General features: G+C 34.3%; 1 protein-coding gene across 12 annotated transcripts in view; it reads right to left on the bottom strand.

Moving 5' to 3' along the window:
• Positions 1-15,942, bottom strand: part of ADAMTS6 (ADAM metallopeptidase with thrombospondin type 1 motif 6) — a 290,570-nt gene that overhangs the window by 268,883 nt on the left and 5,745 nt on the right. For 5 of the 12 annotated variants that reach the window (XR_014294257.1, XM_082623505.1, XM_082623513.1 and 2 more), the window contains exons 1-3: positions 15,339-15,890; positions 8,088-8,462; positions 5,572-5,936 (exon numbers count right to left, since the gene is read on the bottom strand). Coding sequence is in view for 9 of the 12 variants with exons in the window: in XM_082623505.1 (XP_082479631.1) it covers positions 5,572-5,936; positions 8,088-8,184 (462 nt within the window). In the remaining 3 variants the exon portion in view is untranslated. Of the gene's footprint in view, positions 1-2,655; positions 2,718-5,571; positions 5,937-8,087; positions 8,463-14,518; positions 14,574-14,709; positions 15,893-15,942 lie in introns of those variants that run through there. The other 7 variants (XR_014294256.1, XM_082623514.1, XM_082623506.1 and 4 more) reach the window with 6 other exon arrangements.

The following is a 15,942-nucleotide window of genomic DNA, read 5'->3' as shown; positions in this document are numbered from 1 at the left end:
AAATATCATTTCTATCAAGACAAAGTTACAGGTACTGCTATTACTTTACTGGCTTGTTACCTATATTGTTAACTGAAGGAAATGTTAAATTTCACTTAAGAATTAGTGAAGGTAAAGATGAAATTTTCCCCATTCCAGTTAAAAAACCCCCTGAATTCTATCCATAGACCCCAGCTTAAGAACTACTTACCTAGATGGTCTCTTCAATCCCTGTCCTCTCACTTCCTTGGCTTCCTCTCCTTTGAATATCTTGTCCATCTTACCTTAGACTAGCCTTGCTTTAAATTCATCATCATAAATCTCAACTGTGTCCTTGATGCTTCATGGCAATTATACTATGTTTCTCTAGTTCATTCAGTATCCTGCTCTCTGGGATAAATATTTAATACTTTCTCCTCTCTACTTAATCCCCTAACACCTCATCTTTCCATCTTCCATTCCAATAGAAAACAGCACACAACCTCCCGCAAACTTCTACAACCACAAATACCAACCTACCTGCATCTCATGTCCATACGTTCTATATTATTTCCTGTTATTATGGATGAACTGTCCATTCTCCTAGATAAGAACAATTATTTGATTTATGTAGATGATTTCATCCCTTCTCGCCTACCAAAGAATTCACTCCAGAAATTTCTCTTCTCTTTACACAATCATTCTCATTTTTATAAAACAAAATGATAAAGACTCCCACTTCTGCCTGCAGCAACTGATCATTTCTTGCTTTTCCAAAACTCCTCAAAATAATTGTCTATATATTCTTTACTCTTCTGCCATTCCTTCTTAAACCTACTCGCATCAGGCTTTTGCCTCTTTTCCAAACCCCACTGTGACTTCACCAAAACTGCTTTTGCCAAGGTCATCAATAACTTCTTCACTGATAAATTCAATGATTGGTTTTCAGTCATACTCTTATTTTGACTCAGCAGCATTTTTCCCTTGAAATACTTCCTTCTCTTAGCTTCTAGGATATTTGCCTGGTTTTCCTTCAACCTTCTCACTCCACTGTTCTTTGCTGTCCCCTCCACATCTTTCCAACCTCCCTAACCCCTTGCAGCACCCAAAGGCTCAGTCCTTAGACCTCTTATTTATTCTATATATACTCTCCCTTAAGCAATTTCATATAATCTCCTGGCTTTAAATGTCATTTATATTTATATAGATGACCCCCAAAATAACTTGATAACTCACATCTCTCTCCTGAACTCCAGGCTTGTATACCCAGCATCCTATACAATATCTCAAGTTTAACATGTCTAACTGAAGTTATGATATATACCACCCCCCAACCTACTCCTCCTACAGCTTTTCCATCTCAGTTAATGTCCGAGTCTTTCTCATCTCATGTGATGGCTGCTATTTTCTTCTAGTTGCTCAGGCCCCCAGCCTGGAATCATCATTGATTCTATCCTAACCGTGTCCTCTAAAACCTAACAACTGGCCCCCAAGTTTTCTTTCTAACCTCACCTTCCATTACTCTTCCTCTCTCTCACTTAGCTCTAGCCATGGTAGTCTTCTTGCTTTTCCTCAAACAGTCTCATATCAGACCTTTGTACTTGGAGATTTCCACCTGGAAATCTTATCCCTCAGATGTCAGTATTCCTTTCCTCATTCCTTTTAAGGTCTTTACTCAATATTTTTTCCACATTAGAACTTATCAGTATCCAACATATTATGATTTTTATTTATTTATCTTATTGTGTATCTCCTCCACTAGAATGTAAGCTATACAATAACAGGGATTCTTGTTTTGTTCACTGTTGTACTCCTAGTCCTAGCACCTAGAACAGTCCCTGTTACATGGTAGGTACTTATAAGCACTTGGTGAATGGATGAATTAATAATGGAAAAAGTAGAGAAGCAACTATGAACATAACTAAATGAATAGAAAGTCTAATGGGGTCATTGGTCTTTTTTAACTAGGTTTATAGTCTTTAGTATCTTAGAGAGATAGAAGAAAATCATTTTTCATCAAATAAGAACAGAATATGAAGAAAGAAACAATGCAGGAAAGATCTGTTGAAAATTAGAAATATGACTGCTATAACTTTTAAATCAATTAAAGAAAAAGAAAGCAAAAGTGGGAAAATCTCATAGAACTTAGAACAGAAAAAAGAAAGGGGAAAAGAGAGATAAGAGAAGCAGAAAACCAATTACAGAATGGGGTGGTGAGGGACAAGGAGATAAAATCACTAAGGAAATATTTTTTTAAATTTCTCTGAGTTGAAGGAGGGTCTTTAAATTGAAATCACCCATCAAATACAAAATAGGGGTCAGGAAAGAAGACCCACAGCTTACCACATTATTTATAAAATTCGTGAAACAGGAAAGATAAGGAGAAAAGTATATCATTTTGAAAAAAAAATGTTTAAAAGAAGAGGAAAAGAACAAGAAGCAGACTTCTATCTGCCACCCAAAATGTATCAATACCAATTTTTTTTAGGTCTTTAAATTTTTTCCTAAGATATAAAACCATAGAGATAAATTTGATAGCCCATATTTCCCTTTTCCAATTCTACCATCCATGGTTCTGAAGGAAAACTATTTTTGAACCTAGAATTCTATATCCAACTAAATTATTAACCAAACATGAGGGTAACATAAAGTCACTTTCAAATAGGCAAGGACTCAGAAATTTTACTTCTCAGGCACCTTTTCTGAGGTAATTACTTGAAGATGTTCTCCAACAAAACCAGGATGTAAACTCAGAAAGAAGAAGATGTGGAACTAACCTAGGAAAAAAGAAATCCCAAGATGAGAGAAGTGTAATAGCTCAAGAAATTAATTAACCCATACACTCCAAGAAAAATGCCTCCAAAGAAGAATGGAATATATTCCAAGCAATAGGTATAAGGACTAAGGAACTGGATGAAACTGATCAGTTGGTAAAGAAATCATTTTTTTTCTCAATAAGACAAAATAAAAGTAACTAGAAACTCCAGAAAAACAAAACCTAAATAAGAAAGCCATGGTTCAAATATAAAGCTAACTAAAAAGTAACATTATTTTAAACAACTGATAGATTATAATGTTAGGAATTTTTTCCTTTGAGTGGTGCAAGCATTGTAAAACTGAAACTATGGGTAAGGAAGTATGATTAGAAAACACTAATGATCTCTACATTGAAAACTATTTTATATAGAACAATTAAAAACAGAATTGATTAAAAGGGGCCTTAGAAAAGTGGGATTTTAGAAAAACTTGTTTACATATTCCATTTGATTAAAAATGTAACATGATATAAAATAAGAATGAAGGCAAGGGTTACTAAAACTGATGGGTAAAAGTGAGATGAAGAATAGGATATTTACATAGTATCTGCTCACAAAGTATCTGCTCACAATTTCCTTATTAGTTGCCAAGGGGAAATAGTAACTAGTGGACAAACCTGGCAGACCACACCTAGATCGAGCAACGTTGTAAAGCAACTATACTCCAATAAAAATTAACAACAACAACAACAAAAAGTGAGTCAACATGTACCATGCAGTTTCAATAGGAAGCAAAGTAAAATAGGTGTTAACGAATAGAAATAAGAGAAAATAAGACACACAGAAAGTCTCAATGAGGATGAAAAATAGATGAATGACACTCTGCTATCCCCTTAAGTACAGAAAAGTTTCCATTTACAACCTTCTTCTCACTTTTGCCTCATCAACGTCTGTCACAGTTTCATCAGTAGTCACTTATATCAGCAATTCTCAACTGTTTCCAGAATTAAATTGTCTTCTAAATTTCAGAGCTATATTTCCCAAAAGCCAACTAGACATCTTTAACCTTTATTTCTTTAGATTCTTCACATTTACTATATCAGAATCACTCTCTTCATCTTCCTTTCTAATCCAACATTCCACTATCATTCCCTTTCTCTGCTAGTAAATTCATATACAGCCTCATCAAAAAGAGAAACCTCAATCAACTTCAATTACTTTCTCTCCTTCATCCCACACCCAGTTCAATGATATTTCAATTTTTTAAAATATTATTAAATATCTACTATGTACTATATGCCAGGGAAGAAAAATTAATGACACAAATCCTATAAATTTTCTCACCAAAATGTGGTTCAAATTCTTTCTATCTTCTCCATTCCCAGTGCCATAGTCTTGCTATAGGCCTTCCTTATCTCCTACATGATCTAACTCATCTTCATATTTCCAATCGCTCCTCTTCCCTCAAATCTCACAATGGAATGTTTTTTTTCCCTAAATCTCAAATCTGTTCATTTCCCCACCCTGTTAAAATTATCAATGGCATAATTAATGTTAATGCCAAATTTAAAGAGCTTGGTCAATGACTAGGAACAGTATTTTTCTATTGTACTTAACAGCAAATGTCATTTTAACATGTAAGAAGTTTAAAACAGATTTATTTTGGATAATTTATCTTTATTCAAAAAGATAAATCTCTTTTGTATATAAAGCTTAACACTGCTTATAGAGGAAGAAGCTAGTGAGGAATGGATTCAATGTGTCTATTTTATAGGAATTAAACCCAAATATTAAAATCTAAGTAATCATTTTGACTTATTAATAGTTAAAGAAAATAGATGATCTGAGCAAATTCTTATATATACCTATAGTGAAACTTTTTCTCCACTAGGTGGTTCTTAAAACTCCTTCCAAATTTAGAACTATTTAAACCCAACTGTAATTATGTAGTTGTTTATACTGAAGTAAAAATGAGGATATGGATGTGATAGAGTAAGGAAGAAAAACAATTTCTGAAAATGTGAGTTGAGCATCAAAATGTGTGTACTCTTTTAAACAGATAAAGCTTTAATGAAACATCTATACTAGCCTGAACAGGATCAAAGCAGTAAAGGAAGTGTGAACTAGAGGAAGTAGAAGTAGAAGAACATGCTTTGTTCTACAACCATTACTGTGAGCCACCTTGAACTATGTATTTACCATTAGACTAGAATGGACTCAAATGCCCAGGCTAGAACCTATACTCTTGAAATCCAATTTCTAAGTAAAATAAGATTTATTATCAATTTTCAGATTAATATAGGGAAAATTATTTCATAAAGAGACATTGATATAAAAGATTTTCCTTCAAGAACTTATAAACATAAGTAGGTCATAAGTAATTTTAAGCTATGTTGATTACCAGAGAAAGATAGTATAGAAAGAGACCTAAGGAGGCAATCCATGTCATGGTTTCCTGTCATAATATATACGTACATACATACAATACCCATAATGATTGAGTTTTTTTATGCATTAAGGATATCCTATTTGAACAGAAAAATGTAACTCTAAAAGGAAACGTGAGGTTTCATTCATTCTTCTACTAATAATATAGGGTTTTAAAAATTGTTCTTACTTTGAAAAGTCAATGCAAACATTATGAAAAAGATTATCAAAAGCAAAGGCAGCAGATATAACAAAAAATTTTAGAATGTTACCTTCCCTGGATAAATGGTATATATATATATATACACACATACATATATACACACATATATATGTATATATATGTATATATTTTATTAATCTGAGGAAAGACATTTATACTGTGAATTTATTTTCCCATCAGAAATTTAAAATTATAACATCTACTTACCAACCCAACACAGTTGCTTAAAGCCACTTTAGTTGTACTACGTTGATCTTGCAAGTATCCTGTGTAATGACAGTTGTCTAAAAAATCATGTTTCCACTGGGGTCCATCTTTCCCCCAGTATTCTACTGTAAAATGTTTGGACACAAAATCTGTGTTGAGAGTCAAGTTTAGGTGAAAGTGCTTGCCATAGGCTGAAAGTTTAAAAAATAACTTAGATACTGCCTGTTGTGGATCAAAAGGGTCCATACTCCGTCTTCTCCTGGAGTGCTTATCATTCTTCACAGTAAAGCTGAGAAAAGCTCCATTTTGATCAACTCTTATTGGAATAGTTAGCTGGTAGTGTTCTAGATAAGTCAGGAATTCCTCTTTGTAATCACAAGGCAGAGAATCCAGAAGAAACACATGGAAGAAAAGAAAATTTAACAGAACAAAGAAGTAGCAGTATAAACAACAACTATATTGCTTAAAACTATGCATCATTATATGTGAGGTATGGACAAAAAATGTTATATTAAACAAAAATGAAAGAGTAGAAGTTTAAAATCTCAAAATGAATTAAGTTCCAAATATTCCATTCCTTAAAAAAAATTCTGAAACCATTTTGAAAGGCTATTTTTCTTTTTTAAATCTAATTTTAAAGACATGAATTCTAAAAGCTAAATTCTACAGTAAATATGAATATTTTATATTGAAACAAAAAACAGTGGAAAGTACACATATGTAAAAGAACAGAATTTCATTCAGATAAAATATGTTTATGAAAGTTATCCAAAAGAGTTTATATAGAATCTCTACAGTCTTGTAGAATTTTTTTTTTTTTAATTATCAGTCACAATGTAAAATACAGCAGTCACTTTGGAAAACGGTCTGGCAGTTCCTCAAAAAGTTAAACACAGAACTACCACCTGACCCAGCAATTCCACTCTGAGGTATTTTTATAAGAGAAATGAAAATGTACATTGACACAAAAACTTGTACATGAATGTTCATAGCAGCATTATTCATAATAGCCAAAAGGGGTAAATAACCCAAATGTCCATCAGTTGATGAATGAATGAATGAATAATACATGGTATATTCATACAGCAGATTATTCTACAACAGAAAGGAATGCAGTACTGATACATGGTATGACATGAATGCCTTCATAATCAAAGTTCATTATCTAATACTATAAAAACATTATGCTAAGTGAAAGGAACCAGTCACATAGAATTCCATTTATATAAGTATACAGAATAGGCAAATCTCTGCCGAGAGAAATAGGTTAGAGGTTGCCTAGGGCTGGGGGTAAGTTGGTTTGGAGGGAACTGGGGAGTGACTGTTAATGATTTCAGAGTTTCTTTTTTGGGTAATGAAAATGTTCTAAAATTGATTGTGATGATAGTTGTACAACTCTGTGAATAGACTATAAACCACTGAAATGTATACTTTAAATGGGTGATTACATGGTATGTATACTATATCAAAATAAAGTTGTTTAAAAATTATCAGATTGACAAAAAATTCAGAGGACTATTAATATATTTTCCTCACTTAGGTGTACTATATATTACCAATCTACCTTCTTAACCACATCTTCCTTTATCTAAGTTTATCACTAAGGTGGAACCAAATGTCTGCAAATTGCTTCACTCTCTACACATGAAGTTCATCCACAAATATAAACTCCCATGAAACCATGACCAAATGGAAAAAAACTGAAAAATAATATTTATTTCCTTCTCATAAATAAGAGTTCATACTAAATGCTCTGGCTTTGCTGATTTACTTTGAGAGCCACATTTTGTACATATGGACTTCTAGATATATACATCAATCTACAATAGCCTTGAAAATCTGGCTCATCAGCACCAAAAAAATGAACTATACATTCATGGGAGGAGAATCTAAAAGGTATGCTTTCAATAATTCCATAAGAATTGGACTGGTCCATGGAAAACAAAATGACCTTCACCCCTGGGACCCCTGTTAAGATCTTTTCTATGATATGAAGCTCAGTTTTACGGATTAAAATTATAGGGACCTATGGGTTAGAATTTGAAAAGTTGAACTTCTTATAACTCTTACTCTTTTATTTAGCTTCCAGTCCTTATATCAGAATTCTTAAGTTTGGAAGAATATTTTTCCACTAAGGGTCCATATTAGAAGGATCTTATATCAGAATTTGTCTGCTTTCTTGCTCTTTTACAAGAAAAACCTTGCCTGTAAATCCTGGCAATGAGTAACCTTATTAAAGTTTAGAATTCAGAAGAAGAGGCCTAGGTCTATCATCTTCTAAGAAAGACCAGTCAACTCTAAAATGCACTGGATATTAAATACTAGTAGGACCAATTAAACAGACTCTTTTAGATTCATTAACATTTATGAAACTAGCACTGAATTGACACAGTAGGCCTCCGCTCCTACCAGTATACATCCCAAAGAAAACGTTCATCCAAACTAAATATTGAGAGTCTTTTCTTGTAAGATTAATAGCAACGTTTTTTTGTCAGTTTCAAAAGCAGGAATCCTACCTTGAGAACTGTATGAAAGCCTGGGGTCACTATGAAATTCCGATGAAGCCATGACGAGGCTCAAAATCCAGGTCAACGTCTTCCACAAAATTTCCATAATTTAGAAAACTGGATGATTTTTTAGAGGGCTACCTATGTGCTAGAGAGTCAATACCATGCCAAAATCGAAGCATAACAATTTTATTTCTTTAATACTTCTTTCAGATTAGTTATTAGATATTCCACTGTTTAACGGGTATTTTTTTCCAACATCCCGTGCTTTCTTCTGTATCTGGATTCATTTTCTCAGTCCAAAATGAAAAAGATAATGATGGTAAAATTTTCATAAGCAGAGCATTAGGCTGATTAGTCACTAAAGTATGGCCATGTTTTAACCTAGGAAAAAAAAATTTAAGTTAACTGAAAAATATTCTGAATGGACAGATCTATATTGCTGAATGCTTGCCAAAGGACATACACTACAAAATAACATAATTAAATCAAACCATTGTTGTCCTTTATAGTTTAAATAAACATTAACAAGACTAAATACCAAATTAGAAACCTAAATGGTTAGCAAGATAATGCCAAAGCTACTTAATAATAAAAGAAGGAACCTGAAGAGGATTATAAAAATTCTTTTTAAAACTTTGAAGATAACAATGTATGGGTATAGTGACTAACCTTTTGATAAAATAAAAACTAGGCTGACTTTACAAAGTTAATTTTGTGAAAGTGATAAACAGTATGTGATTGCATTCCTTAACATGCTTTTCAGTACACTGCTGTCCAGAGATTGATTTGTTGCTTTATGAGGCACCTATCTTTTTTTTCTTACAGAGTAGATCTACAAATACACAGTGGCATTAAGCAGCTGTCTGTGAAAACTCAGACAGTAGCATAAACTAAACTTCTGAAAAGTTGAACCATATTTACTGTAACCCTTGACTTTATCTGGAAGTCTTTTATGACTCATAAAGCAACACATATGAGACAATTTAAACTATCTAGAATGTAACTGTAAAGAAAAGTAGTTCATTTTCTGAAAAGAATTTTTAAAAATTCAATTCAGGTATCACAACAGATTTCATGTCCTATCTCACGTACTTTTCTTTCGACTTACAACTTCAGAGTCCGTGAATTCACATTTTATACAGAACACTGACATATTTGGCTACGTAATTTCCCAGCACATAGCACTTTAGAATAAGAAAATAACAAAGGGACTAGAAACTAGCTCAGTAAAAGCACAAAAGTGACAAAAAAAGAGGAAAACTACAAAGTAGTTTTAGAAGCCCAAGCAATACAGTTGGAGGTAGAGACAAATAGCCCTTATTTAGCTTAATAATTCATATTGTGTATTATGACTGTGTTACAGCTGAATATCTGATATTCAAAATACTATGCCTGAGTCAGGAATAAAAGGTTAAATTACTTTTAATAGTGTAACTTATTGTTATGACAGAGAAGTACACAAAAGATACTAGATTTTCCTCCCAAGACCCTAATACATGGGATTATCATATAATAAATCCTTACATATTTGTTGACTGAAAAAAATGGACGAGTAAATGAATGAATTAATTAATAGTGATTAAAATAAAATCAATTTAGGGATATTAAAGGGTATTTAAGATTAACTGTAAACTTAACTTATTTGGAATACTTCATTCCCTATAGTGCTAGAAATATTGTTATTACAACATATAAAACAACCACAACCATTTAAAGTTCCTTACATCTGTGTCTACAAGTTATTAAACTGCTAAACCTTGGAAAAACTAATTCATTAATCAACAACTGTTGTCTTACAGTGTTTTGAAACTGATGTTATAATAATATGGGGATAAGAAAAGATTAAGACACAATCCTTGCCCTTTAGGAGCTCATAATCTAAGGAACAAAGAAAAAACTCAAGACAGGCTGACACATGCCATAATAAAGTTATAAAAGGTATTAGAGGAGATCAGATGAGGGAGATGACTTCTGAGTCTGATGGGTGAAGGAAAGTTTATGAAAAAAAGTAACATTTCAGATAGACTCTGGAAGATGAACAGAATTTCACAAGTCAAATTTCTGGGGGCAATCATTACAAATTAAAGAAACAGAGTCCACAAAGTCTAGATGGAAAGAAAAAAATGGAACATATTATTAGTAATAATAGTAAGTTTGGTTCCTATGCAGAAGACTAACAGGTAATAATATCTAGAAAGGTAGTTTAAGGTCAGGTCCAAAAATAAAGAGAACTTTAAATATATGTTACTTCTTTTAATATCCACAGCAATCTTGTAAAGTAGGTATTATTGCCCCTGTGTCAGGAAGATGGCCCCAATGATCCTTCCTCCTAAAATCCATGCCCTTCTGTAACCCCCTTCCTTTAAGTAATTTGATCCTAACTAATATAACACCTCAAAGGTAAGGGGATGTCACTTCTATGATTAGATTACAAAAGATTCTGACTTCATCTTAACAGTAGACTCCCTTGTCGGGCTTTGATGAAACAAGCTGCCATATGGAGAGGCTCACATGGCAAGGAACTGAGAGAAGCCTTCAGATAACCACTGGCTAGGAAATGAGGCCCTCAATGCAATAGCTTGCAAGAAACTAAATCCTGAATATGTGAGCTTAGAAGCATATGCCTCCCCAATCAAGGGTTCTGTGGTGACCTTAGTCCTTGCCAACACCTTGACTGCAGCCTCGTGAGAGACTCTGAAGCACAAGATAGAGCTAAGCCATGCCCAGACTCCTGAACCACAGAAACTGTTAGTTAATAAATGTGTGTTGTTTTAAGCCACTAAGTTTATGGTGATATTTTTTGCACCAATTGATAACTAATACAGCTGCCAATTTACAGGTAAAGAAGTTGAAGCTCCTAGTGGCCACATAGCTTGAAAACAGCAGAGCCCAGAGTCATACATAAGACTATCTGACTCTAAAGTCTAAATTCTTTCTATTATATCACGCTTCCATTTTAAGTCACTGTAACTTAAATATACAATAGCAGTTGCATACAACCAGTATCAAAATAGATATTCATCAATGATATGTTAATTAACATGAAATTTTAAGCAACTTGATACACAATAACTGTTTCATCTCAAAATTTCTTCTACAATGATTTAGGCAAAACAACAGGCACTATATGTCTTTTCACAGGCAAAAATCTATAAAGAGATTAAATCACACCATCATTCAATAATAGCACAGTTGACCCTTGAACAACATGTGAGCCAGGGGTACTGACCTTCTGCAAAAATCTGAATATTACCTACAGTTGGCCCTTTACACACATGGTTTCTCCATAATAGATTCAACCAATCAAGGATAGTGTATTACTGTAGTATTGTTATTGAAAAAAATCCTTGTATATGTGGACTTGCAGTTCAAACCAGTGTTGTTCAAGGGTCAATGGTAAAGAAAATAATCCAGTTATCTTGATTCCCAACCTACTTATGTACAGTCTCCAGCTCCTTAACAGTTGCTTCATGAACATTTACTCTTCATTTTTTTTTCAGATCACTTGAGTGTTTTGCATAAAAATGTCTGACATTGAGTCCCTCATATACTTTAATCTTCCTTTAAAGAGGAATATATAATTAACACATTCGAGTTAATTTCTAGTAGTGGTGACAGATTTGTACTGAATCACATTCATCCTTTTTTCCTATTTTCCTGGGCTCTGAAACTGACAAACTTACAATATAATTACCTGGGTTTAGGGAACAACTCTTTTTTTCCCCTTGAGAAATTGCCTGCTCTTCACAGTTTTTTAACCTCCATTACTAACACTGTCCTATAAACGCCCAAGTTAAGTAAGCCAGTAGCCTTGAAAGAAAAGGTAGTATGTAACTACCTGGTCAAAAGTACACTAACATTTGATTTAAGGACCTGCAGTAAAAAGAGCACTGACGCATAATAGAAAGGGCAGGAGTTTTGAAGTTAAACCAGAGCTACAGTCTTGGTTCCACCACTAGCTACAGTATCTGGCACATGGGCACTCAATAAATTTGAATTTCTTTCTCCTTTCTCACTCCTTCCTTCCTTCCCCACAGTTTTCAAGCCTCCAATGCCAGTGAGGAAACTTAACAATAAGCAAACGAGTGGGCTAAAGTTCAACTAAAATCAACAACTACCATAGCTAACCACTCTTAGTTACCTACACAATAAAAATGAAAGGGTGAACTACTTTCTGATACCTACTGAAGAAGTTAATCTGGACATCATAAACAAATATGTATAGGTACTAACGTATCCAGATATAGTTTCCAAAATTCAGATTGATATTAAAATAGTACATAATTAATTACCCAGAAATCATAATGCATTAACTCCTTACATTGTACAGCAGAAGCATTATGCTGTGGAAAGCACAAAGGTTTTGAGTCCTGTCTTGACTACAGGTTACTTAACTTTTATAGATGAGATGTTTCCTAGATTACACATGATGTAAAGTGTTCACATACTTCATTTTAATGGTTAAATAAATATTAGTCCCCTTCTCCTTGTTATCTGACTCATCACTTTTCAAAGGCCTTCCTTCAAAAATAGTTTCATGTTCCTCCTTCCCTTAAATGTGGAATGGTTGGATATGATGATGGAATCAATCAACTAGATTGTATTGTCTTTTAGAGCAAACAGTAAAGAATTTAAGTCATGGTAACTGGGCTTACAACTATTTTAAATTTGAAAACAGAATCAAAACTTCCATTTTACATTGATTTCACATAGGCGTTTTTCCCTAAGACAAATGCACCAACCAGAGTTAAGGGATCATTTAACAGCTTCCATGGATCAAAGCTACACTACGTAGAAATAAGATCAGACAACTTGCACTTTAGTGATTCCCTCAGTAGTCTGCCCTGGTTGAAGGGTACTTACTTGTCTTTTTCCTCTATCATCTTTACTTCCCACTCAAATGATCTAGGAGTAGCCAAGTAACAATTTCCTTTCATGAACTATTGTTATGGAGCTAAAGAACATGTATAACATCCTTCTCGACTTCTTTCATTCATCTTAACTCTGGATATTTCTTTTAAAGCCGATTTCGTCTTCACAGAGGAAGCAACAATACTATGCTTCCTTCAGGTACTCAATTTTTATATGTGAAAATTAACTTTTCATCTCATTTTCCATTTATTCACTCAACAAATATTTATTGTCACCTACCATACGCCAAGTCTTGAAGTACAAAATTTTCCAGATCAATTATAAATTTTGCAAGATTGGTTTCTGAGGAAAGGTGCAGTTAAAGAGACTTAAAACTTACTAACAAGAAAAGCAAATAAGCCAAAAGCAAAAATACAAAATATTATTCTACAAAAATCAAGGCCCAAATTACATATAGTCCCAAACTGTTTTTTTCCAGATGGCAAGTTAAATATACATTATCCATATTATAACGTCTCTCCTGAAAAACAGAAACACCTTTTTCTCTTGACGTTAGCTCAAAACACTGATAATCAACTATGCCCTTTGGTAGAACCAAGAGGGCTATCCACTTCTTCCACCTTTTACTCTTCCCCCACCAAATGTTCCAAAGAATGTACTACTAACTCTCTTAATATGTTAACTCTCTTTATTCTCTCACGAAAGTCACACACAGGGTAAGATTTGGCATAGAGGTCCATCCACTAGTAGTTACTAATGGTTGCCAAGGAAATGAAGAGGAAGTGGTAAGAGTAGACAAGAGTAGGAATTAATCTTACACGTATTGGCCCAGTCATGAAAAATATTAAAGTATTTCAGGTCTTGAGGGTAGAGGTTTTTGCCCTTGAGAACCACAAAAATATTAATACCACAATACAGATTTCATTTGCCGCCATTTGTGAGAAATGAATGAAGTTATTTGTTTGAAATCAACTTATTTGCCTCTATAGCTATTCCTTAAAAGCCCAAAACACCAATGATCACATATAAACACTAAATTAATATAAACCAGAACTGCAGCTACCACTTTGGTAAAACACAGGAAAACAATTATCTCCAAAATTAATTTTCTCAATTTCCTTTCAACTACACCAGTTTTATGTTACCTTTCTTTCTCTGTCATGAATTTTGAGAGCTATCATTCACACTTCTAAGTCTCAGTCTAATCAACATAAGCTAAAAAAGGAAAGAAAAAAAAATTTGCCCAAGAAATTTGAACCTAAAGGAATATGTTGGAAATCACACTCCAGTGTGTTTTTAAAAGTTTCAAGCAATAGTTCAGTTTCCCCTTTTCTCCCTCGTTCTGCACACCCTCGCCCACCCACCCCCATCCCACTTCACCCAGACAGAGGGTAACAGTCTGAGCTGCCCTGGTTGAGTTGATCCTAAAGTTAACATTCAGCAGCCCATTTCCAGACAGCAGCGCTAAATCTATTTGGATAAAACGCGTGTGACCCAGACAGTTGGCATTTGGCCCAAACGCGTTGCACCGGCAGCTCAAATAAAAACAAGAGTAAGAAACTCACTCTCTTGTTCCCTCTCAGTGCGCTTTCTCACTCTCCTGCTCTCTTTGCCTCCAGTACAACAAGGAAAGAAATTACCAAAGACAGGAATTGTAGTACACATTATCTGAAGGCAGCTTTCCAATAAACCCTCCAGCACAAACCCCTCCCCAATCTCTGAACTTTGATCCCATATACCATATATACAGACATACCCGATATTCAAGGCTCCGGAGGGTTATGAGTCTAGCACGTCCCAAGTGGCCAAAAGTAAATCAAAAACACACATTTCCATCTCTTTGATTAGCCTATTAAGAGCTTAACATATCTAGAGCATCGGGACTATAGCTACCACATTAATTCTGCCCTCTGAGCCCAGGCATAAAATATGCACTTGTCTGACTACTTAAGACACTGACTTGAAACTATAAAATGCAGAAGGTTTTTCTTTAAGAAAACTGAAAATCAGATTAAAATACACATCATTATTACTTTCCCGATTACTATTTGGTGATTAAAGACCACAAAAATCATCATCAAGTCATACTTCACAAAACATGTCTATTTGTATAATAAACGTATATTTTTTTGCATCATAAAATATTTGCAAGACCCAGAATTCTCCAACCCCCGACTAGTCTGGAGTTAAAAGATTTCTATCTGTAAAATGAGTTCAGTCAAGCTCACTCATTGCCATTTAAAAAAAAAAAAAAAAAGAAAAAAAAAGAAAAAAAAAACCACACAGAAAAAAGTTTCCTACGCGTTATTCGGAAGACAAGCAAAGCACAAGTTTTAATTTAAAAAAAAAAAAAGGTTTCATTGAATATTGTGAAGTCTTCCTTACCGTTTTCATCTTCAAATTCTGATAAAAAGTAAGTTTCAAACAATAGAGATTGCACTGGACGACTCACGTACTCCCTCTCCTCTTTTTTTTTTTTTTTCTGCCCCCCTTTGCAAAGCCACAGCAGTGAGTTAGTTATTCTGCAGCCAGAATAAAACCCTATAGTCTGGCTAACCGGGCTTTAGAGAACGGACTTTCCGATTTGGCAGAAAAAGAGATGCCTTCAATACATCCAGGCTATCATCCTGAGATGCTGCCTTTGCAAACCCCCTTTCTCTCCCGCACCCCCTCCCTCCAAAAAAAGGGGGGGGAGAAAAAAAAGAAAGGAAGGAAGGGAAAAAAAGACTTATTGGGGGTGGAAGTGGTGCCCTCTCTTCCTGGACAGCTTAGTGCCTTTGCTATGCAAATAACATGTGAAGAGCATCAAAAGGTATCAGGAGAAAAGAAGACAAGAGGAGCAGGAAGGGCAGCAAAGTTTTGTTGAAGTAGCCCTAGATCTCACTACCGGCCCCCAGCCAACTTGAATTGCAGCAGTAGAAAATTTTGGCAGCTTTTCCTCGGAGGCAGAGCACACTGACGTCAGTCTGCAGATGTGCCGGGCTGCGTC

Source organism: Mesoplodon mirus (genome assembly GCF_964341445.2).
Source record: "Mesoplodon mirus genome assembly, chromosome: 5".
In the NCBI taxonomy this organism is placed as follows: Eukaryota; Metazoa; Chordata; class Mammalia; order Artiodactyla; family Ziphiidae; genus Mesoplodon; species Mesoplodon mirus.
This window is presented reverse-complemented; position numbering and strand designations above follow the sequence as displayed.